At 40.3% G+C, this 25061-nt stretch overlaps 2 protein-coding genes across 2 annotated transcripts; one reads left to right on the forward strand and one right to left on the reverse strand.

The window, feature by feature from the left end:
- Positions 1-10279: 10279 nt before the first annotated feature.
- On the reverse strand, positions 10280-11727 carry LOC120293921 (ervatamin-B-like). The gene is made up of 2 exons (XM_039313734.1): positions 11298-11727; positions 10280-10863 (listed from the first exon to the last, which is right to left on the reverse strand). Exons 1-2 carry the CDS (start codon positions 11725-11727, stop codon positions 10280-10282), a joined length of 1014 nt encoding a protein of 337 aa, XP_039169668.1.
- An 8736-nt stretch (positions 11728-20463) lies between these two features.
- On the forward strand, positions 20464-22031 carry LOC120293158 (phospholipase A1-IIgamma-like). The gene is made up of 2 exons (XM_039311982.1): positions 20464-21053; positions 21242-22031. Exons 1-2 carry the CDS (start codon positions 20499-20501, stop codon positions 21884-21886), a joined length of 1200 nt encoding a protein of 399 aa, XP_039167916.1. The 5' UTR covers positions 20464-20498; the 3' UTR covers positions 21887-22031.
- Positions 22032-25061: the final 3030 nt, after the last annotated feature.

Consider the following 25061-nt stretch of genomic DNA (forward strand, 5'->3'; position numbering starts at 1 on the left):
TATGCCCTCTTTCATGTAGAATTTATTTGCCAGTTTCGAGCGAACTCCATGCTATTGTCAGTCCGCACATGCTTAATCGACTTACTAGTCTCTCGTCTTGATCAAAGCTCTCAACCGTATGATCCCGACACCAGCATCAAACTTGTGCATTGGCACAAACACCCAAGTCTTCCTCGGGCAGTCAATAGACTCTCGAACAGATGCATCCAACATCTTCGCAGCGAAATTTGTCACTGTCTCACCTTGAAGTTTATACAGGCCTCCATGCTTGATTCTTTTCATTATTACCAAGGCACCTCGAACAACCTTCAAAACTCCACTTTTTGAAGAATACCTGCAACCAGCTAAATTTATGGCACCCAGGGAAATTAAGTTCTTTTTCAATTCTGGAACATGTCTTACTCTAGTCAATGTCCTCACAATATCATCATGCATTCTAATTTTAACATCACCAACACCCACAACATTGCACTCAATGTTATTCCCTAACTGGACTTTACCACTATCCGTGCACTGATAAGTGATAAAACAGTTTCTATTTGGTGTGACATGAAAAGAACAACCAAAATCCATAATCCATCCATCAAACGATGAATCATTAGTGATAGATAAGACATAATCGACATTATCTACTACAGCTGCAACATTATCTATAGAATCAACTATAATTCCCTTACCCTTCTCATTCTTCAACTTAAGGTAATTCCTTCTAAAATGCCCCATCTTACCACAACTCCAACAAACAACATTACTAGTCCTAGACTGATTACGCCTGTTTATATTAGTACTACTATTACCCACACGTGTTCTAAATCTTCTTCTATTTTCACCTACTAAAGCAGTAGATACAGGTTCACCAGATTCTCTTATACGCATGTCCTCACTCAGAATCAAATCTCGAACCCCATCAAACGTCAAACTTGTTGACCCAGAGAAATTACTAACAGCAGTAACAGTAGTATTTCAACTATTAGGCAATGATGATAACAGAATCAAAGCACGTACCTCATCTTCAAAGTCAATCTCAACTAAACTCAATTGACTAACAATGAATTCATTGATATGATTTGCAACTGATGCACCTTCGCTCATCTTCAAATTAAACAGACATCGCATCAAATAGACTTTGTTGATTGCAGAGGGCTTCTCGTACATATCTGACAGGGTTTGCATCAAATCAGCAATGGTTTTCTCATTCAAAATGTTAAACGTGATGTTACGAGCCAACGTCAGTCGAATAACACCCATAGCTCGTCTATCCAGCAAATCCCAATAAGCTTGCTTCATTTACTCTAGTTTCTCCTCACATAAGGGCAAATGCAGTTTCATTTGGTAAAGATAATCTCCAATCTGCATCTTCCAGAAACTAAAATCCTTCCCATCAAATCTGTCGATTCTCACATTTACTTCTTATGTCGCCATTGATTCGCTTCAACTTAACCAAACCTAGCTCTTATACCAATTGTTGTGAAAAGGTGAGCGATTGAACAATAATATAGATAGAATAAGAAAAGAAATTGGACACCGAATTTACGTGGGTTGATCGTAAAGACCTACATCCACGGGGAGAACAGTAGCGAATTTCACTATAGATCAATCAATACAAGGAGATTACACACTCGGGTCACTCAAACACTCTCTCAATGTTTCCCAAGCCCCAATTACACCCAATAACGCACGCAGTGTTTAACCTCGAAATTCCTCAAGAAATAGTCTTTCAATCTTATGAAGGAATTACACACAAATCTTACTACAAGATTTAATTGGCTTGAAACACTAAATCTTCTTGGATGTAATTCACGGATAAAAACGACAAAGAGAATCCCTCCCAAGCACTCGACAACAAGTTGGTGCTTCGAGACCAAATCTTCACGATCAACCCTCTTCCATCCATGGCCACAAGTCTATATATATATATATATATATAAGTGAGACATTTATTCTTTTGCCAACTTCTCATAGGATTCTGTTTCCTATCTTACTCGATTTGATCCAAAACATATCTCTGTATATTTTAAACAAAATACAAATCCAAGTGAAAGTTTGACTTTCTTATTTCAATGGTCAAACTCTCCAATGTAGATTCGAATTTTGAGAAGTTGATCTTCATATCTTCTTTGCTCGATTTCGAACGTCCACAACATATCCAATTTGGAATATTTGTAATTTCACATTAAGCTCAAACTCGAGACATATTTTAACACCTTCTATGCCCATCCGCCCATTACCCTAATGAAGTTGGCAGTCCCGTTTAATAGGCCCACTAGGGCGCTGTAATTCCTTGTCCATTACTAGAGTAGGCCGCTCCTGAAGTATAGGATCCTGGTGAACTCATTCCTTAAGTTGCCGGGGAATGGTTGGAGGGAGTCAGCATTCACGTTGATCTGTCTTAAATCAGCGGTTGCTCTGGCAAAGGGTCTGCCGTCGGCGATGAAGCTTTCAACTACCACCTTCACAAAACGGCAGCCCCTCCCCACCGTATCGTTTTGGCCAAATGCAACGTACGTGGTGACAACTACCAATGACGATGAAGCTTTCAACTACCACCTTCACAACAGGGTAGCTCCTCCCCTCCATATTGTTTTGGCCAAATGTGATGAATGCGGTGACAGCTACCAAAGCTTCCACAGCGTAGTTCACCCTGATCGACCTCTCTATTAAATCAGTTGTGACATTCTCTCTCGTGTTAAGTCTAATCTTTTTGCCTAATATTAAATGTTCACATATTTAATTAAGGAGGCAAATGAGACCTATAAAAATTTGAATTCAAAATCTACAACTCTAATATCATGTAAAATTTTATAAGATTATCGCCAACTATTCTAAAAACTTAAATTGTTATATAAAGATGTGATTTATTATTTAAATATTATAACAGATTTTATTAGCTCTTGCTGTGCAATCTCTTAAGTATATCCGCTGACTACATATAAGGTTTGTCAGCAATTAAAACCATGAAATGTTTCGATCGCAAATTATTTCACGCTCAATTGAATTGCCTAGGTTGGTTGTCGATACAAATGTAATGATTACATTTGTCTCTTTTCCACGTTCTTAGTTAGGGTTTGTCCCATGTATTAAGACTCATGGAACGCCTTCTCTCTACAATAGTCTGAAGCAAGGCGTCACCACCGATGAGTTCCTTCCTTTTTTCTTGGCAGAAACCAGATCTTCATGTACTAATTGCCACAAAAAGTCGAACCAATCGAATTAGCATTACTTTATAACCGAGTTCAGTCGAAAGGAGTATCATTTTTTATTTCACTTTTTTTCAAAACTAAGACTGGATTTGTTCTGATAAATATGGAAAGAACACATGCTAGAGTTTTGGCATCAAGAGATGACTTTATGCAAATCTTAGAAATCTCTTCCTTATAGAATTATTTTCCTTTTGCAAAAATCCTTTTCTTTTTCTTTTACAAAAGAAATTTCCCTTTTGTGCTCAACGACCATTTCTCCTTTCAAAACACCTTGCTATTTCAATTTGGAAACTTACTTTTTCAAATCCCAAATTTTCTTGAAACCTTTATTATGCATTACACAATTCATTAATAAATTCTTCTATATCATCATAATTTAAACAATTTATCTCATCTTCCTTAAATTGCATGCCAGCCATCAGGTAGAGATGTGCTTGCTCCATAATCTCATCATCGTTGGATTCACATTAAGTATCACTCCATATTTTTACCATTAGGTGCAAAAAATGACAAAATAGAGTAAAAGCGAGAGAGAAATCAAGACACAAGGTTTATCCTAGTTCATTTTTAAACTAGGCTTAAATCTAGCAAATGATTCCATCATAATTAGTACTACCACATCTTTGTTACAACTCTCAATTATAGGATAAAGAAATTATATAAGTAGTAGTAGCAATTAATAGGCCTAAGCACAAACTACCAATAAAATATTAACTGAAACTATAAAAACCCGATGGTAATCGGGGGCATTGCTCCCTAAACCCCCGCTAGGGTGGCCTAGCAGGGCCCTTGTCTCTTTGTCAATGGGGAATAAGAACCACACCTTAACACTACCACTAAGGTGTCTTTTTTTCCCCCTCGAATTTCTTCTTCGATATCTTGAGTAGCTTGGTGTGTCCATATTTTCGGCATTGAAAGTATATCACATCCTTACCTTTGTTATCCTCTTTCCTCTTAGAAAACTTCCTTTCATCGAATTCTTTTGATTGTTTGTTGCCCTAGAAGTTTCTCATATTTTCTCACAAGGTTTTTGAACCTTTTGGGTAATAACGTCATCTCTTCATCATCATTATCTTCATCTGCTTTCCTCTCATCTACGTCATAAGCGTCAGCCTTAAATGCAATGAACTTCTTACTTTTTATCACATTCGTATTGTCGTTCAACTTCATAGGCCACTAGAGATCCTATTAACTCATTTAGAGGTATGATCCTCAGTGTTTCTCAAATGGAGGAATTCATGTGATTCGATTCAACTGGCATTGCTCTTACAATCTTGTCCACATATTCTTCATTAGTAAATGTATTTCCTTGATAGGCAAGACCATTTACTTTGTATACTTAGTGCTCATCTCAGTGATAGTTTTGTCGGACTTACTTTTGAAGGTTTCACACACTCCCAAAAGTATGTTCATCTTGGTTTTCTTAACTCTATCAATGCCTTCGAAAGTCACTTAAAATATGTCTCAAAGTGCAAGTTGAAATAATATTAAACTTAAAACGAGATAAAGCACAATATAATGAATATAAAGCAATAGCATCTAAGGCCTGTTGCCTCGACAATTTTTCAAGAGTGATTGTGGCTTCTGGAGTTTTTAAGCTATTGCAAACTGCTCAGTACCGTAGGATGTTGTCAATGCGATTGTTCAACTGGTTGAGGACCATTAAGGCCATCTTAAAAGTGCCCCGCATGGCTGGATTTGTTGGTCCGATGTATGCTTTCATCTTGCATTTCGTGTAGCAATAATATGTTCCATCAAAATATGGAGGTGTTGCCATCAATTGTGCTTAACAGACTCCTGCACCAATGGTCAATGACATATCTTTATGCTCTTATAATAAAAAAAATTCGAAATATATCTGGCTGTCAATATTCTTGAGATTTAAATTGATTTTTAGTGATATATCTAGCTCTTCAAATCATAGTATAAAATCATGTGACCCACACTGTCTTCTCAGGTGATATAAGGAGTTGCTTCTACTAGCAACGCGTGAGTATATTAAGGCTTAAATCATAGTAGTTGATTTTTGTATTGTCTTCCACTTCATCTTCTTGAGTATAACCAAGACTGTAGAAATTTTTCACCTTGTTACGGTTTCTCCAAGTCCCCATGAAGTTCTTGTTTTCTAACTTGTTCATCTTCATTAAGGTCCAACCAGCTATCGTCAGTCTATTGCTTTTATTTTTCAAGTTCTATATGTTCGGGAAAACTACTATGATATTTTGAAGTTGACAAAACCATTTGTCTATATCAATATCCGATAGATGCATATGTTGTCTTGTGTCAAGTTGAACTAATACAAGGAGAGCTTTATCACCATTAGAACTAGGAATATCAAGTGAAAGACTGATGATGGTCGATGGACCTTAATAGAGGTGAACAAGTCGAGAACGGGAAGTTCACAAGAACTTGGAGGTACTGTGACAAGGTGTACAACTCATCTAGTCTTGGCCATACTTAGGACGATAAAGTGGAAGGCACTGTGTTAGTAAACTATTGGTGGGAAGCCTTGATTGATGTGTTGCTGATGGAAGTGGTTCCTTACATCACTTGAGAAGAACAAGTGTATCGTATGATTATATAAGAGAAAAAAACACAACAAGGGTTATAACTTTTGTATAGTGTTCACTTGAGTGTTATAGCATTTCTTTCGATCCCTTAAGTATCTTAATTTTTGTATGGCGCTACCTTGAGTGTATTAATATTTTTTTTCCGATCATTTGAGTGACTTAACTTATTAAAAATGTTCATCACCAATGTCACGCCATGTAAGATTTTCAACGACTTTGGGTGAAACTTTTTAAAAGTTATGGCACTTAAGTGATTAATTAAAAGTTATGACACTCAAGTGAACCTTTTTTAGAAGTCATAACACTTAAGTGGTCAGAAAAAAGTTATGACGCTTGTGGTTTTCTTACATTCATAGTTGCGCTACATTGGCAAATCATCCAAAGGTTTAAAATTAAATTCATAAATTTGAAAAGTTTATGACTAAATTGGCTAATGTACAATAGATTTCGAATTTTTAGGACAATTTGTCTTAATATAACCTATGGCATATGTCTTAATTACAATTAACATCCTTGTAAGGATGAATAGCTCCCGAAAAGAATCAATTGGTTCTCTCCTAATTTGTTGGACTGTCTTGCATTCCTAAGTGAGCCAATATGGTACGGTCAAATCCATCAAGATTATCAAAGCTCTACTTGGCGTAATGCCCATCCGGTTGGGGACTAATAGGTTGTGCTAGATTCTAGATTACCTTTGGGAATCGTCCCCATGACTACATGACAAATTTTTCTATTCACTGCAGGCTAACGACTAAGTTGGAAATTTTAGATAATAAGCATTGACCTATAGGTGTTAAAATAGGTCATATATGGGTCACTTGTTTTTTTGAAGTTAGTTAAATGGGTTTAACAAGTAAAGACTTAAAGTAGGTGGGTCTTAAATGGGTTGGATTTAAAACCCATTATCACCCAAGACCTCACAATCTCTCTTCTCTCTTTAACTTTACAAAACTATTTTTTAATAAAAAATGAAATTATAATTATAATTATTATTATTCTTTTCTTTTCTTTTCTTTTCTTTTTCTTTTTCTTTCCCTTTTCTTTTCCTTTCTTCTTCTTCTGGTCGCTGGCACGGTGATGGCTGGCGACCGGCCGGCGAGCCTCAAGCTCTCCGGCATCGGGCGAGGCTCGAACTCACCGGCGTCGAGCGAGGCTCGAGCCTCGCCGGATCGGCGAGGGTGAGCTCAAGCTCACCCGACGCTGGCGAGGCTTGAGCTCATTGGATCTAGCGAGGCTCGAGCCTCGTCCCCGCGAGGGGCGAGCTCGAGCTTGCCCGACGCCGGCGAGCCTCGAGCTCGCCGACGTCCGGCGAGACTCAAGCTCGTTGGCGTCGATGAGTCGGGCAAGCTTGAGGCTCGCGTGGGCCGGCGGCCGGCTGTCATTGTGGTCGGTAGCCAGCCAAAGAAGAAGAAGAAAAATAAAAATTAAAAATTAAAAATTAAAAATTATATTTAAAAAATAATTAAAAAATAATTTTTAAAAAATAAAAAATAATTAAAATTCGATTTTTAAAATAATTATTTAAAAAATTATAAAAATTGTCCATTAAATTTGTATTGTATAAAATTATTTTAGCAATACCATTTTTTAAATATATATCTATATATATATATATATATATATATATATATATATATATAAGAAATTAAGTTTAATTAAATGAGTTGGATATGGGTTGGGTATGGATCGGTCGGGTATGGGTCAAAATTTTTGCATTGTAATAAACGGGTCATAAATGGGTTAAATAGGTCGATTTGAGTCGGACCATTTATAACCCGACCTAATCCCTACCCGACCCACCCATTTAACGAGTCTACATTGACCTAAGGATGATATATTTTTATCAATATTCAGAGGTCTTGAATATAATTCCTCTCTCCTTGTACCTTCTTCTCAAAATAATAATTATACATATATGTATGGGTAAAGGAAAAGATTGAAAAAAAAAAAAAATAGGCAATTCCTTGTATTATTCAGCCACATGCATTTATTCGCCCTCGATCAGTTTATAGGTCGTTTTTCGGACCAACCATGTGAAAGTCAGATCTATGGCAACAAGGGTAGAATAATGGGCCATGAATCATATACATCATAATTCATATATGACGTCAGATCTCTTAACGAATGATGGCCATGAGTCATGTACATCAAAAGTCAAAACTCAGGTAATCACATCTCTTAAAGAATAGAGGGAAGAAGTAAAACATCAACAAAAGGTAGGTTTGGCAACATTTTTACTCCTCAATAATTTCTTTTCATAAATAATTCTTTTCTATTTTTACTTCTTGAAATAATTTCTGAGTAAAATGATACATTTGATAACTGTATAAAATTTCTATTTTAAGAATAAATAAATTAAAAAGAAGAAGCATTTGATATGATGCACAAGTTTTTTTTTTCGTAACATAGAATTTCTTTTGATTTTTTAATAATTTTTTGAGATTTTTATTCTTATCTTTTTTTCCTCTCTTCCTCTTCTGCTGCAGGCCATCGCCATTGCTTGCTGGCCGGATAGTAGAGGGCGGCGATCGGCGGCCAATGGACAGCGAGGGCGGTGGGCAACAAAGAAGAAGAAAAGAAAAGAAAAAAATGACTTATTTTTGGAAATTATTCCTAGAAACAAGAAATCATTTTTTTCTACTGCTTATTTCTATTCTAATTTATTCCCCTACCACTTGTTTTATTATGGAGAATAAAATAATTAATTAATGTTAGCAAACGAATCTCTATTTTATTTTTTTTAATTATGGAGAGCAAAAGAATAAAAAAATAGAAAAATAGAATTGCTATCATGCGGAGCCAAAGTGTATCCGTTACCGACTAAAAAAACAAAAAAAACAAAGAGTATCTGTTACGAGGAGTTGCTAGCTGGATGAGGTGAGAGATGGGGACGTCGGCTAGGCTGAATCGAAGGGAGAAGACTCAGGATCCGAGGAGGACTATTATAAAAGAGGCTGACCTTTAGGACGAGGGATCTTATGCTGTTCGACAGTTACAGGAAAGAATCGAAGTTGGTCAATAGCTCTATTCAAACGCGAACAGAATGTTGCCAGCCGAAGCAGGAGGCAATGATTACACTTAAGACGGAACAGTCGATCTCCCGGGAAACCCTGTCCGGCGATCCAAGCGTGGCAGATGGACCGCCTGCTCCTTTATCGTTGGTACTCTCTCTCTCTCTCTACCCCCAACCCAACAAGTATGACGGGGAATATGCGAGCATTGCTCGGGACGAAGTGCGTCTAAAGATCGAATGAAAGCAAACTAAAGACACGCAAGCCCTCCTGAACATGCTTCCAATACTGCAGAAGAAGTAGGCAGAAGTGCCAGAAAGAAACAAAAAAGAAAGACACTATTCCAGGTTTATAAACACAAATAGCTGATCCCTTCTGCTTTGAATTATATTCTACACAAGTGAGACCAGCGGGACCAAGCCCAACATCTCGACGATCGGTGCGAACCAGTTCGACGATTTTGACACTAAGGAGAAGGCCCACAAGCTCTCCTTCTTCGACTGGTGGATGTTCAGCGTCTTCTTCGGGGCATTCTTTGGCAACACCGTCCTCGTGTATATCCAGGACAATGTGGGCTGGGCCCTTGGTTACGGTCTCCCTGCCCTTGCGCTCGCGGTCGCGATTGCGATCTTCCTTGCGGGCACCCCTAGGTACCGGCACCGGGTGCCTGCAGGCAGCCCAATCACGAGGATGGCGCGGGTCATCGTGGCCGCCACGAGGAAGTGGAGGGTGCAGGTCTTGAGCAATCCGAACGAGCTCTGTGAGCTCGACCTGCAAGAGTATGCCAGCAAAAGGAAATTTAGGATCGACTCGACACCAACCTTGAGATAGTAATTTGCTTCAAAATTATATTTCTTCTGTGTTCTAATATGAAATGTTGATACATCAGCTGTCCATTGAAAAAGTTTCCCCAAAATGAGCGATCCTTTGGTAACACATCAAATTTATGTCTTTCATTCTGTCGTGATTTAGCTTCAACTTTTTGCTTTGTTCATCGTTAGTTGAAATGCTAGTTTTCCAAAAAGCAATTGCTATCATCAAATCGCCGTAAAATACAAAGAATATGTCGTTGGAATGGCTCTAATGTCATAGAATTCATTGCATGAACGTTATTGTATGAAAAGATATACGCCACGAAAGTTCCGAAATTTTCGATTTATGTCTCTCACTTGTAAAATTTGAACTTTCATATAGAAATTAGTTAAGGCTTAGGCCAAGCCCATTATGGGTGGCCCATATCCAAAGCCCAACAATTCGCAAATATTTTATATATGGAGTATGAGTTTTAGAGACAAAGATAATTGAACATTCAACGAGAAATTCATTAATATTTTATGGGCATTAATTCATAGTCCGCCATGTAATTCAGTGGGTAGAAAGTAGCCTCATACAAGACACAACGATTGCTAAAAACACATGAAATATAAGAAACAACACAAATAGAACGTATAATCGCATGACCCAAGTGATGCGTGTATGTATGTTGCAATTAGTACTCTCAAACAGTTGGATAAGAAGCTGCCGATGCGACTTTGCATATTCCTTCGGAACTACCACTGCCTCTTTGAATCCTCATGTAACCGCGTTCACCCCATGTCTCGCCCCACGAGTTCCTGATCTTCCAGAAGTCGGTTCCTTCTTCGCTTGTCCCGTACCCAACCACGACGACTGCGTGGTCTAGCGTCGGGCCACATTCCCCATTGAACACGCCTCCACTATAGTACTGGAACTCTTGGCCGCTTGATGGGATTATGACTGAGACCGGCTGCTGCGCAACTGCCTTCGTGAGCTCGTCCTCCCCAGACGGGACATGCGTGAAACCCTTGATCTGTGCCGCGTGCTCTTCTGCTTTTGTTGCATCGCAGGTCCCCTGTTCTGCTTCATATGGATAGCTATCCTCGGACGCAATTCCTTGGTTTTGGATAATGTACTCGAAAGCATATTCTAGGTAACCGCCTCCACAGCCGAAGTTTGTAGTCACACAATCTACTAGCTGTTGCTCGGAGAGCACCGGCAGTGTACCGTTGGTGATACCCACGATTCCTTCTACTGCTGCAACGACTGAGAATGCCCAGCAGGATCCTACATAATATTTGTTGACGTTATAAACATATGAAATTACATTATTTCCATAATTTTGTTGCCATTGGTGTCTGACCTTTCGTTACAATATGGTAAGCATTTGTTGGGTACAATTGTGGCTGTGTTTTAGTTTTGTTACTCGGTGGTTGTGCTAGAATGTGTTGTTACACATTAACTATAGCACCTTAAATTTGGGTGAAACGACAACCAAGAAGCTATAAACTTTTACAGTTGTCAAGAGTTTATCAAACCCATTATAAAAGATGAAGCACTTCTGTTCACAATTGTAGATGCCTAGAGAAAATTTTACCAAATACGTTCTAAGACGCACATATGCGCAAATTCTCGAGAAAATTTTACCAAATAGGCCAAAAAATACCTACTTGTTTACTGGGTAAAAAAATGGTGGATGCATACTTAACATTTGTACTTACCACAATGGCCTTGGTACTTAATCGCGTTTACGACACCTTTCTCTACCCAGTCAATGTGATCAGGAACATCTCCGGTCAGCTTTTGGTGGCTAACGGACGTTGTTATGGCAGGCTCAGGTCGCCTGGGTGCCAAGCATCCAGTATGGCTCCGGACAAACTCCTCGTTGGTCAAGTCTGAGAATTGGTTGAGACCTAATTTGAAAGTCCGATTCCCGGACTTGTTGAAATCTTCGATGAACTGCAAGTTCTTTGTGAAAATCGCCTGGCGCATCGCCTTCTCCTGTGGGTCGTTGTAGGTCCGGCCGTAATTGGCCATCCATTGCTCATGCTGCTCGGCAATGGTGGGATTGTGCAACATCTTATGCCACGCCCAAGCGCCAAGAATTAGAGCAAGGCAGATGATGAGTTCACTCTTGAGCATAAAAGCCATTGCGTGGACACTCTCTCGCGGGAATGTGTTTTCTTCTTATTCAAATGAATCCTCCTTTTCCTCTCCTCTCTTTTTTCTCCTGAAATTCGCCCCCTCTAAAACTCGCCTTCAGTCTCCTTTTAACAGAAAAACAAAATGGAGGAAGAGCTCCCTGAAGTCCATCTCGAAGTGCGCGTTCGTCTTCTTGTCTTCTTCTGGCGTGCTGCTGTTTCTTCCTATCCCTTCGGCCGTGAATGTTGACCTGCTCTTCCCAAAATTTCCGATTCGTAGCTGAACAAATATTCCCTCTGAACCTTGCTTTCTTCTTGTGTTTCACGTGCTTCTTTGCTCTTCTTTTCTTTTTCTCCACATGCGCACACACCCTTTCCTATCTCCCTCTATCGCGTGCTCTTGTCCGTTCATTCGCTCACCTCCTCAAGAAAAACGCCTCTTCGTTTGATACCTACTTAGCCTACGCTTATCATGATGCCCGCGCATATTTATGCTCTTGCGTCTCATAAATTACGCTTCATTTTCTCATATCTCCTTTTAGCCTTTCTTTGACCACCGAATTCAGAAATTCAAGCTTGCTTATGCTGACCGGAGATTATCGTCTTAAGCATAATATATCAGTGACACCTCCAAAGTAAATAAAATTGTATGTGTAAATTTTTTTATTTAAAATCCCAAAGTTGCAATTAGTATAGGCTGGGGAGAGTTTGCGCTATGCAATGATATCATCTCTTTAAGCTCCGTTTGTTTCCTAGAAAATATCATTCTTGAAAAACATTTTACTCATTTTTCTAGTAGTTGGTTTGCCTAGGAAAATGAGTTAACAAAAAATGCTTATATTTTCCTACCCAATTTTAAATTATGAAAAATGATTTTCTCTTTGAAATATCGGAAAACATATTATAAAATATGACTAGGTACTGGAGCTTGAACTTGAAACTACGCTTGGGCGTGGAAACCCGATGTTGGTTCTTAGGTCTCCGGTGGCTAGGCCTCGGACCTCGGTGCTTGAGCTTAGGCTGAAATGCCCATGCTTGGGTCCATTGAGTTCAACCTAAACCCCTAGTGCCCATGCTCAATGCCCTAGCACTCAAGCTTGGGTCCATAAAGGCTGTGCTCAAGTCCCGACACTTAAGCCCGAGTCCTCGGCGTTTGAGCTTGGGTCATTGATTAATGGAACATTTCTTCTTAAAAGAAATATTTAAAAATCAATATTTTATTTTATTTATTTTCTTCTTTTCTTATTGCTTCATCCTCAACCGTGCGTCGGCCACAATAATAGCCTACGACTGGCCGTAGACGAGTTCAAGATTTGGCGAGTGTTGACACCTAAATTTCGTTTTTTTAATTAGGTTTTTTTTACATTTATTTGCCTTTTTCGGATAATAACAAAAACAACAAAAACAACAAAAAAACAAATAAGAAACAAAAGAAAAGCAAAAAAGCAGCCCATTGGGGCCGGGCTCGAAGGCCCAACCCCTCCCCTCTTTTTCTCTCTCTCGCGAGCCCGGCCCCCTTCTCTTCTTCTTCCTCCTGCCTTCTTCTTCCTCGGTCGCTTTTTTGCATCTCACGCGCGGTGGCCGGCAACGCGCGCAAGGGGACGGCCTACGGCCAAGGGGAGTAGGCCGACGTCGGCCGGAGAAGATAAGATCGCGAGCGCCATCAATGCCGAGCATGCTTCGCTGGATGAGCTCGGATGGGACGCCGGTTCAGCCGAGGAGAACCGCTCGGCGCACGAAGGGGACCGGCGGTCGAAGCTCCGTCGACCGGATTCCCTCGCCTATAAAAGGGCACCACCTTCGTCGAAGAACGGGATGGGCGAGCTCGGAGATCCTTCACCGAGAGACATCGGGAAGGATTGAAGGGCGAGCGCGAGAGAGAACTCGGGTCGCGAGCTCGGGCGACCTCCCACCGAGAGAATTCGGGGAGGCCGCCGGCGAGCGAGTTCGAGAAGGTCGATCCGGCCGGTGGAGGCTCGGATCGGCCCGAGTGAGAGAGAAGCGAGTCGGGCCGAGAAGCGAAGAAGGTGAGATCCGAGCGGAAGGAGCCGAGCGAGAGAAGATCCGGAGGAGAGGGTCGAGATCCGGCGCGCAGATCCGGAAATCCGCCGTGCCGAGTCGCCCGAGCCGGCCGCCGCCGTCGCCGTGGTCGAGCACCGCCCCGACGCCGTCAAACCATACCGCCCCGCGCCTCGCCGCTGCAGTTTTCCCGACGCCGTCCAAGTTTAAGGGCCGCCGTCATCAAGCCGTGCCGCCGTGCCGCCGTGCCGTGCCAACGCCGAGAGCAGGTGACGATAGACCTTGCCCACGCCATACCGATTTCTGCTCGAAGCTCGACCATCGTCGCCGCCCCGTCGCCACCGCGCACCTCAGCCTTCCCCTCTCCGGTGCCGCGAATCTAGAACCCTAGGGTTCTCGATTTTCCGGGTTGCGGCCTCGGGTCAGTGGGTCGGACTCGGGGCTACGAGTCGGGTAGGGTTTCTCCGTATTTTGGGGGGCGGCGGAAACCGGGTCGGGGTTCGGGTCGGAACCGGGTAGGGTTTCACCGGGGAGTGGGTTGCGGAGCCGGGTCGTCGGGCCGGGCTGGATCCCTCCCAAACGACGGGCCATGGCGTCGTTTTAACAAAATAGAAAAATAAAATAAAAAGATGAAAAATCCGAGTCGGGCCCGCAACGCGGGCCCGTCCGCATTTGGGTCGCCGACCCGGTCGGACCCAACCGCGGATCCGACCCGGGTCGGTTTTATTTTATTATTTTAATATAAAATAATAAATATTTTATTTTCAAAAAAAAATCAAAAAGTGTTTTATTTTCAAAAAATATTTAAAAAAATGTTTTAATTTCCAGAAAATCGAAAAATATTACAAATTGTTGAAAAATGTTTTATTTTCTAAAAAAATCGAGAAAAATCAAAAAATAATTTATTTTCCAAAAATATCAAAAAATATTAAAAAATATTTTATTTTTCGAAAAATCAAAAAAATAAAAAATATTTCATATTTTCCAAAAAAGGTTAAAAATTCAGAAAAAGCCAAAAGACTTGTATTTTTCCAAAAAATACCAAAATACCAAAAAATCCCTTTTATGTCCAAAAAAATGAGAAAAATACTCAAAAAATGTTTTTCCTCCCAAAAATGCATGGAATATCCCTCGAACATCCAAAAAACCTCAGGGTTTAAACAAGATTAAGTACCGAAAGGGCATTAGTGATTAACTAGTGTAATCAAGTCCCCGATCCTAATTTCTCTCGGTTGCGCGAGTGAGTATTTCTCCCGATACTTCACTTGGGTTTCTAATCAACCCACCCCAAATCAATTAGTGGCGACTCCATTTTAAAAATTGAATTACAGGTTAAATACTTGAACCATTAAGTCGTGAATTGGTGGACTTGGGAGAGTCCGGGCTTAATAAATTCAGCCGAGCCATTAGCCTCCTTAGGCGCTCGTACCCGATCGCGGGTGCCGAAAAAGAGGTCGCGACAATGAGGCTCACCTCCCCAAACTAGCTAGCTAGGCAAGGCTCAAGCCTCACCCAAAGGTCACTAGAGGTCAAAATTATGGAATCAAGTTCTTCGGGGAGGCAATAACCGTGACGTTAAGGGCTTTGCTTGAGTAGTGCCAATAGGTGCCAAGCGACTGTACCAGGAAAGGCCAACAACCCTCGCCAAATCTAGGGGAGGGCCGTGACCCTCACCCTAGATTTGGGCAAGGGCTTGCAAGCCCTCATTGCCAGTCAACCATGGTCGCTAGACCCTGGCCAAGGCCTGATGACCCTAGCCAACCCTTCTTGATGACGGTGGGGAGACGACAGCGAAGGTTGAACCCTCGCCTTCTGCAATCTTTATCTCCTCCTTTATTTTAATAATTTAATTTATTAATATTTATATTAAAAAATTTAAAAATGCAAAACAACGTCTTTTTTTGCTCTTTTTGCTTACTCAACTCTCCGGCAAGCCATTTAGGTCGGTTATATTACTAAAACATTGCCATGCAGGATTTGGCCATTTGGGTCACCAGACTTGGCATTCAGGTGTTTCAATTTTTTTTTTTAAATGACACTTAAGTGTACCTTTCATAACTTTTGTACTTAGGTATCCCGTGCTAAGTTTTGGCATTTACTCAGTTCTTTTGCCCATAATTAATTGTTTTAGCACACAATCACACAAACTACCTTAATTTAATTCATCGATGAATGATTAAATTTGCTGTATTTAATAGTAGTTATGTAATAAACAATTGGTCGAGGACTGTGGTCCTCATTAATCCAACGTTCATTGCACAGAAATTCCATTAATTTTTCTCACGCCAAAAGAAATTCCCTTCATTTTTGTCGTGCACGAGGACGGTGGTCCTCATCATAAGATATTTTAAATTAGTTCTCATAGACACCTCCGAGGGACATTGGACTGCGTAAGGCACTAGATGAAAGATAAATGAGGCCCTCCCGTTTTTGCTAGTGACAAGGAATGACATACATAAAATGTCTAATTCTAGGATCTTACATCGCATACATGTGCACGTTTCCTATTCTCTAAAAGTATTTATTTCGAGAGTAGGAAAAGGCAAAGAAAGTAAGAAATGATGTAGAAGCATTGTGTTATAGAAAGCAAGAAAGTTCGAGAGATTAGCAAGGAGAACAAACTTGCCTAATCAAACTACAATGTTATACCAACAAAAGAAAAAAAAACTACAATGTTATGGTTTAGTGATAGTAATGACGTCACATTACAATATGAAGAAAATTTTTTACTTGAGAGGTGTGGCGATAATTGTTGAGATATATGCATGAGTTATGGTAGCAAAGTCTCACAGTGGAGAATTGGTGTGATATGGAGTAGTTAATATATCATAATTGACCCATAACTCTTAGGCTTAAGTTTATGAGTGAAAGTGGGTCCAATTTGATATGTTGAAAGGCTCGGCCTTGGACTCCCTCTTGACAAACTCTCTAGGTGAAGGTATCCAATTGCTATTGCGTGCTCTTAATAAATGATATCAAAGATGATAGTCAATTGATGCTCCACCCCCATTTTGTTCTAACTTAAAAAAGAAATCTCATGATCAAAGCTTGTTTTTGGTGGAAATTGCCATCACAGTTAATTTGGTGAGAAGAGACCATGGATAGTTGGTTTGGTGATGCAAGATAGAGACTATGGGGATGTAATCCCAAGTTAGCAATTGATGACTATTGTTGTACATAGTTGCGGGTACATTACAATGATGTGGAGACTCAACTTCAGATAAGTTGATGTTGAATAATACATAAATTAAGGGAGAATATACTTAACACTAAGCTCACACGTGAGAGGGGGATTGTCAAAACACACATGTGACTTATATTAGAAAAATCTCACATCGGAATATTGGCATGAGTTTACGCGTGAGAGGGAGATTTTTCAGATACACATGTGAGTTATATTAGAGAAATCTCGTATGTGGAGCAGTTAATACAATTTTAGTTGGCTTATAATTCATTAGTTTAAGATTTTGAGTGAAGATGGATTCAATTAATTATGTTAATGGATTTAGACTTAGACCCCCTCTTGACAATCTCCCCAAGTGAAAATATTGGATTTCTACTATATGCTCTTAACAATAATCACTAGCAATGATAGTATAACAAGGCCGCCATGTTAAAACATATCTGGATTCTGTTTGCCGATAAGGAATCTTTATGGTGCAAATAGATTCACTCGACCTTCTTAAGAAGGTGAATTTCTGGGTGGCCAAAAAGCCAACCTGCTGTTCGTGGGCCTAGAAGAAGATCCTCCAACTCAGGGCTGAGTGTCGAAGCTCTTTCTATTGGAGAATTGGGAATGGTTGCTCGGTATCCCTCTGGTTTGATAACTGGCACCCCAGGGGCCCTTTGAACTTGTACTTTTCGGACTCGGCCATATATGCATATGGCCTTCCTAAGCAGGCGACAATGGCGAACCTATTCACTAATTGTGGAGCTATGATTAAGAGGGTCTTGGACTCTTGGGCGGATCCCCTTCCCACCCTCTCCCACTCTTCCGATCGTTTCGGCTGGAAGGGAAATACCTCCCATCTCTTTACGGTGGCTTCGGCGTGGGATTTGATTAGGAGGAGGAAGACTCGGGTCTCCTGGCACACATTCATTTGGAACAACTCCATCACTTCAAGGTACCAATTTAACCTTTGGCTTATTGCCAAACGCAGGCTTCCTACCCAAGCTCTATTATTATCTTATGGTAGGATAGATAGTGCCTTGTGTCCATTCTGCAATGAGGTACCGGATTCTATAGACCACCTATTTTTTGGCTGCCGCATCTCCGCTAGCATTGCCTTCTTTTAGGCCTCCAGGTGCAATCTTCCGTGGCGAAACAATTCTTGGGTTGAGAATCTCAATTGGGCTGCCACTTTCCTTATGGGTAAAGAATTCTATAAGTGCATTGCTCGCTTCTCTTTTGGTGCTCTTTGTTACTACATATGGAAGCATTGAAATAACATCCTATTTAGAGAGCAAAGCTTATCCGTCCCAGAGGTGAAGAATCAACTCATCAAGGTCGACAGAGACAAGGCCACCACCTACAGGAATGTGGATGATACATATAGAAACCGGAGGCTGCAGCGTAGCTGGGGTATTGATCCAATCATTTTTTCAGCTAGGGACTATTCTACTTCTGCAGGTCCCTAGCCTGGTGTTTGCTGTCTGGATACTCTTCATCTACACGGCTGCTTCCTTGACGGTTCTTCACTTTTGTCGCTACCGGATGTATGCGTAGATTGTGGTTCTTTTGGCCTTTCGTGGCCTTATGTTGCCTTTTGCCTCATGTGGCTGTCTTGCTTGCTTAGGCCCGCTCTTGCGGTCCTTTTTGCGTCGGCTCCTTCCACTCACCCCGACTTTTATCTTGTTGAGTGCAAGTTTGTGGTGTCGGATCTTTTGTATTTTTTGGTTAAAGCTCAATATATTCTTACCTTTCACCAAAAAAAAATAATAATCACTAGCAATGATTGAATTTAAGAACATCTATGAACTTATCATCGAAAATGTTAGTCTTAGAATAAGAGTGTCACGAGATAGAAATGATGTATTTAGTTATATAACGAGATATATTATATTCGGAGTTAAAACAGAAGGAGTAAGAAATCAGGCATGAGCAGAACAGGAAGCTGAAAGGATTTGTACCAGCGAGATGCTCTTGGTCGAGGTCAGCTGTCCTCATAATTCCACTGTTCACTGCATTGCATGACGGTTCCCTTCATTTTTCTAATGCAAGAGGACTGGAATGGTCCAACAAGAAAAAACAAGCAGATATTCCCGAACTGATGTGGTCCAAGAGCGAGCCGTCCATATAACGGGTGGATGGTCCCCGGAGCTCGCACGCTTTGCACGTTTGACAAGTTTCAGCGATCGAAAAACTGAATATATAACCGGGCGAGACATATGACAGAAGTTCGATTCACTACCTTCCCAAATTCAAGTTGAGTTTTGGCTCATGATGGCCAAAACTTAGGCTTTGGGAGTAAAGAATCATATTTTCAGGATGCAAGGGCACCGACCATCAGTTAGATAAGCCTTAATCTCTCAAAATTAATGACAAGAAATCTAATTAAAAGGGTTAGAAAATAGGTAGGGCCATTCTGAATAAGCAATTAGGTAGGGCCATTTTTAATAAGCCTTGTCCCCAGCCAATCGAGCAAAAAAAAAAAAAAAAAAACTCTCTAAAACATCTCAAATAGTCAAGAACAACCTAGGGTCCTGCCACCTATCCTAAGTCATTCATTCACTGAGCAACGCTTGCATGAAGAAAAAAAGAAAACCGCGACAAATCCCTAATAATGGCATTTTTTGTTAAATTCATCAATATGTATATAGGAATAATAGATTTAACTGCTAAAAATAGGAAAGTACAAATTTACGCATCTCCATATTTAATTTGAACAATGTAGAGGTATTGAAGACGTCTTAATTACTAAATTTCTCCTATTGACAGAGAAGCAGTTTATTGACTTAGGTTTGCAATATTTCTTATGCAAGGGGCACCCTCACCCGTGGTTGGCTATGGCCTAGGCAGGGCCATGACTCTTGTTGGTCATAATTAATAAAGAAATAGAATAAAATATTCAGAAAAAAATTAAAAAATTTCTAAAATTAATTCACGTCAGCGTCGGTCATACCATATACAATAGTCGGAGTCCATGTCAACAATTTCCAGACTAATATGGCAAGATTGAATTTAATTAGTTACATAAAGAGTGAGACCCAATATAAAGTGGATGGTTCATTCCCTTCACCAGTAGCTGCGTTACCCATCATGTGGAAACAAAATATTGGCATATTTTTATAGCACAAGTATCACTCCTTACCAAAGACAGGAATATAATCTTTAATATTTAGTTTCGAGCTACTGAGACTGGAAATTCACATTCTTATCAACTAAACTGAAGATATGCACGGTCCCTCTGATCCATTCGGTTCGTAGTGCTATTTAATATAGGTGGGCACGCAAAAAAGGTGGGGACTCACCTAGAAATTGAGTACTCTCTGATAGATAATCAGGGGAGTTTTTCACGTGCCAGATTATGCACAAAGCAACTCCATCACGTAACTTATCGTAGCAATTTAAAGAAAAAACAAAAACCCTCGACACGTAATGTGATCGCGCATGGCACAGTGAAGAGGTAGGGTCTATAAATTGCATGGAAGCAAGATTGCATCTCCACAAGCATTTCCATCTAGAGAAAAATAAATTATCACCGAGAGTTCAGGGAGAGGGAGAGGGAGAGGGAGAGGGAGAGGGAGAGAGAGATACCTACCATGGGAGACGGTAGCTCAAGGCCATGGACCGAGCTCAGCGGCGAGACCAACTGGAAGGACATGTTGGATCCTATCGACGAGGATCTCCGGATGTACCTCATACACTACGGAGAACGAGTCCAAGCCATCTACGATGCGTACAACGGCCAGGAGGAGTCTGGAGACGGCTACGGCATGCCCCTGTACCCCACGGACAAGCTCTTCTCTGAAGTGGGTCTCGAGACGGACAACAACAAGTTCAGGTACGAGGTGACCCGGTACTTTTATGTGCGATCGCATGCGTTCCTTCTGGTGCAGCCGGACAGGTCTTGGGCCGGGTATGTTGCGGTGAGCACCGACGAGGGGACCGAGGCGTTAGGGAGAAGGGACATTTTGGTCACTTGGAGAGGAACGGCGAATCTCCTGGAGTCCTTTGAAGATATTCAAGATGATTTGAAGCCAGCGACCGACATTTTCAATGACGATACCGATACTAAGATTCACGCTGGCTTTTTAGATTTGTATACGAACTCGAATTTTCTAAATGATTACACGAGGCATAGTGCCAGAGACCAGGTATGAAACTTTCACTCCATTTATAGATTGCTCTTGCTAGTTTACCTCCCGAACAAGCTCCCCCTTCACCTTTTTTTTTTTAAAATTTATTTATTATATAGAAATCTAAAAATGTGATAAGATATAGCACGTGATGTATGGACTACTTTGCCAAATTAAAACTGGTATTGATGGACAACTTTGGTCAGGTTCTAAGGGAGGTCCGGAAGCAAGTCGATCTCTATGCCGGTAGAGGCGAGACAATCAGCATAACAGTGGCCGGCCACAGCCTGGGCGCGGCTTTGGCAACGATCAATGCGCTGGACATCGTTACCAATGGCTACAACGCGCCCACCGACCACCCCGAGAATGCCTGTCTGGTGACCGCATTCCCCTTCGCCAGCCCCAAGGTCGGGGACGAGAACTTCCAGGCGAAGTTCTCGTCGTCCGAGAAGCTCCGAGCCCTTCGAGTGACCAACGCCCTTGATATCGTTCCCTTCATCCCTCCAATCAGATATTACCACGTCGGAGAACAGCTGCTGGTCGACTCGCGCAAGTCCCCGGACCTGAAGTCTCTCTACAGCGGTATGACTGGCGCCGTGGCAATCGGGCATATGTTGGAGACGTGCCTGCATCTAATCGCGGGCACACAAGGCATCGATAGCAACGAATTCAATGTTGACAAGCGTCGCGGGATTGAGCTGGTGAACAAGGGAATGGATGCTCTGAAGGATGAAAGAAAAATTCCGGCCTATTGGTGGGTGGCGAAGAACAAGAACATGGTCCAAGATGAGGTCACTGGAGACTGGAGCTTGGCCCCTCCGTACATCCCACCTCCACCAGAAGATAATTAGAACAAATAATCCCAAGTCTCAATATATATATATATATATATATTACTGTGTGATCAGCTATTACCAATAGTTGTTGCTTTATGACTTAGCAGTACCATAATAAAGGTTCGTAATGCAAATGTGGAGTGGTTTGATTGAGTTGTATTGGTGGTACTAAGTTATGTGTGTTCTACTAGTGGTCCTAAGTTATCTTTTGTTTACCTTCATGTCATGAAATAAATATGGTCTTCAATGAATAATAAAGATCGCTTCATTATCATTTGTTTTCTTGCAGTAGTTTCATTGTGTAAATCTTGATTTCGTAATTTGCCTCCTTTCTTTTTTTTTTTGCTAGCCTTCTATGTTGAAAAATCTCATTTGAGTTCACAATTAAACCAAATCGAGATCAATTAAGTTGACAATCTTTAAATCATTTTGATTTAACCCGGGTGCAATTGTTCAAGAGTCTGATTGAATGCCCAAAATTATATAAAATGAGTCGTGACCTATCCTCAGTTTGTACCACCTAAGGACAAATGGAATACTAAACATAGAGTTAATTTAGACTCTCCTAAACCCATATCAACATGCGACTTAGAATTTAAATTCTTAACATGCAAATGATTTTTTAATTAGAAGTCACCACTAATCTATTTTGGTGGATCGATTTATGGAAGAATTAATTCACTTCTACGAACTAAATTAAATGAGTTCAAGGACTTGATTATGCTACATTTTTCTAATGTCCTTTCAGTATCTTTTCCCTTTTACTTCAAAAAATGCTTTGCATGCAACTTGCATTGATTTTATGGGTGTGAAACTATTATTTAACACTCAATAAAGCAAAGGAATAAATAAATTGTGAGTACATGAAATCAAAGCAACGGAAGTAGAAAATCACATCTATAACCTATATATGATTTTTAATTAATATCTATAACCTATATATGATTTTTAATTAACACTCAATTCATTCAATATTTTAGGGTTTTCTCTTATTTAATGAAACCTAATCTATAGTATTAGTTAGCAAATCACATCTATAATAGAAAATCACGTCTATAACCTATATATGATATTTAATTAACACTTAATTTATTCAATATTTTAGGGTTTTCTCTTATTTAATAAAAACTAATCTACGTGCAATGCAAACGCGTACAAAAGGTCTAACTAAAATGACATGATCAGCGTCACAGCCAGCGTCATGGGGAAACTGCAATGTCGGGAGAGCAACAGCGTCGTTGGGAATTTGCAGAATGTGGCCGTTTGTATGGCCCCCTCTTTTTAACTATGCGATGGTCTATTTATACTGTACAGGAACTGACCTCTTCATATATTCTTTCCCCCAATCAATTATTTCTTTTCCTGATTGACTGATTCCATGCGAAAATTTTATTTGATTAAGTACCGGGGATCTCTCTCTGCCGAGCCAAATGTTCGCTGCCTATATGCCAGTTGACAATACACGAGAGATCTTAAGAATAACAAAATAATCTGCTCATCTCTCACGCGTGAATATATTGAAATATCATGCCGATTGCTTTCCATGTGATCCCAAATATGTCTTAATTCTGGCCGTGAACAAAGTAACAGGCTTGGCCAAAGTCTAATATAATACTATCATGGGCTCAGTCCAATTAATTAATTAAGCTCAAAACCAATCATTTGAGTCCATCTACCTCCAATTTAATTCAATTGCAAACTATATGAATCTATTAACTACTAATGCGAATGTTCCTAATAACTATATGCAGTTTTAAATAATATTTTTATTTAGGGATTAAAACTTAGTCCTTAATTTTCAATGTAATTAACAATTAAATGGATTGCCATAATTTAGGTGTCAACAAAATGAAAGCTAATGCATCCTTCTTAATTGAGATCAATTAAGTAGCTGTGGTGTATATACCCAGTCACTCAAACAAAAAGGAAAATTCAGTGGAAACCGGATAAAGAAGTTTCCAACTTTCGAACTTCAAATAAATTCCTTTGAAGGAAGAAGATGGGCATGCACTAATTCGAATTTTAAAATGACAAAATCACATAGTGGAATTGATTTTTAAAAAAAAAGAAAGGGAGGATGTCTATTGATATTGCTTTGTCACTGGATTTCAAGGGCTTTGCATTAACAACTACCAAACTCTCTAGAGATAATTGCCCAAAAAATCATAAACTTATTGTACGGTGGCTAATTTAATCATAAATCTTTCTATTGTGCCAATTTAATCCTAAATTGCAAATTTAATCCTAAACCTTATTAGAATTTGTCAATTTAGTCATAAACCTGTTATTTGGATATTCAATCGAAATGACTCAAATTCTTCATATGATTTCTTCTTGGGTTTTCTTTTCTAACTTTTTGGTTACTTTTGCCACGTCATATGAACAAATTTCCAATTTGGACTTCAAAACTTTTAAAAAGTCACATTGGACTAAATGCCGAAAATTCATTCCCATATTAATGATTCTACTCAAGACATCAAGACGGTATCAAGACAGTGTCGAATGCACAGTGTTAGATAGGGAATAAGCCTTAATTCCACCAACCAGATAATAAATTTACCCTAACGAACTTGGACGTGACAAGTGATCATTGGAGGATACTTCAATCAAGACTTTTGTGGAAAAGGAGGTCATGCTTGAAGTCAACAACCACAATAAAAAAGGAGAAAGCATGGTAACTTTGACTAGCCATGCTAGTGCTGCTCTGAAGGAGCCCATCATTAGACATTACAAACTTCAAACGTAAACAACTTCCTCATTTACACTTGCTCAACACGATTTATTGAACGGAAAATTTATTTGTACACGAGAAACTACTGCACCCTCCTGCCTGCACCACTGCACCAGTTATTTTCGAAGCTCCATGAACGACAAAATATGTACCGCTACTCCTACTCCGGAAAGAATCGTGGAAAATGCGCTCAGAAATTGGTATCTTTTAGCATATTTTCCTTGGTATCTGTTTCCAAGGGCTCGAATCCCCGGACTCGATCGGATCGGAGGACTTGGATTGAAGAATTATGGGTCAAACCCTAGTTCTGCGCGCTTAGACACGGAAGCCTAACCTGCGAACTCCTCGATACCCAAACTTGTTACTCTACGGCCGTTTGGGACTATAAGCCGGCTCATCTTCAACCAAACAGGTCCATCCCTCTTCCTTCTCCTCCTCCTCCTCCTCCTCCTCCTCCTC

The sequence above is a fragment of the Eucalyptus grandis genome, chromosome 5 (assembly GCF_016545825.1).
Source record: "Eucalyptus grandis isolate ANBG69807.140 chromosome 5, ASM1654582v1, whole genome shotgun sequence".
Classification (NCBI taxonomy): domain Eukaryota; kingdom Viridiplantae; phylum Streptophyta; class Magnoliopsida; order Myrtales; family Myrtaceae; genus Eucalyptus; species Eucalyptus grandis.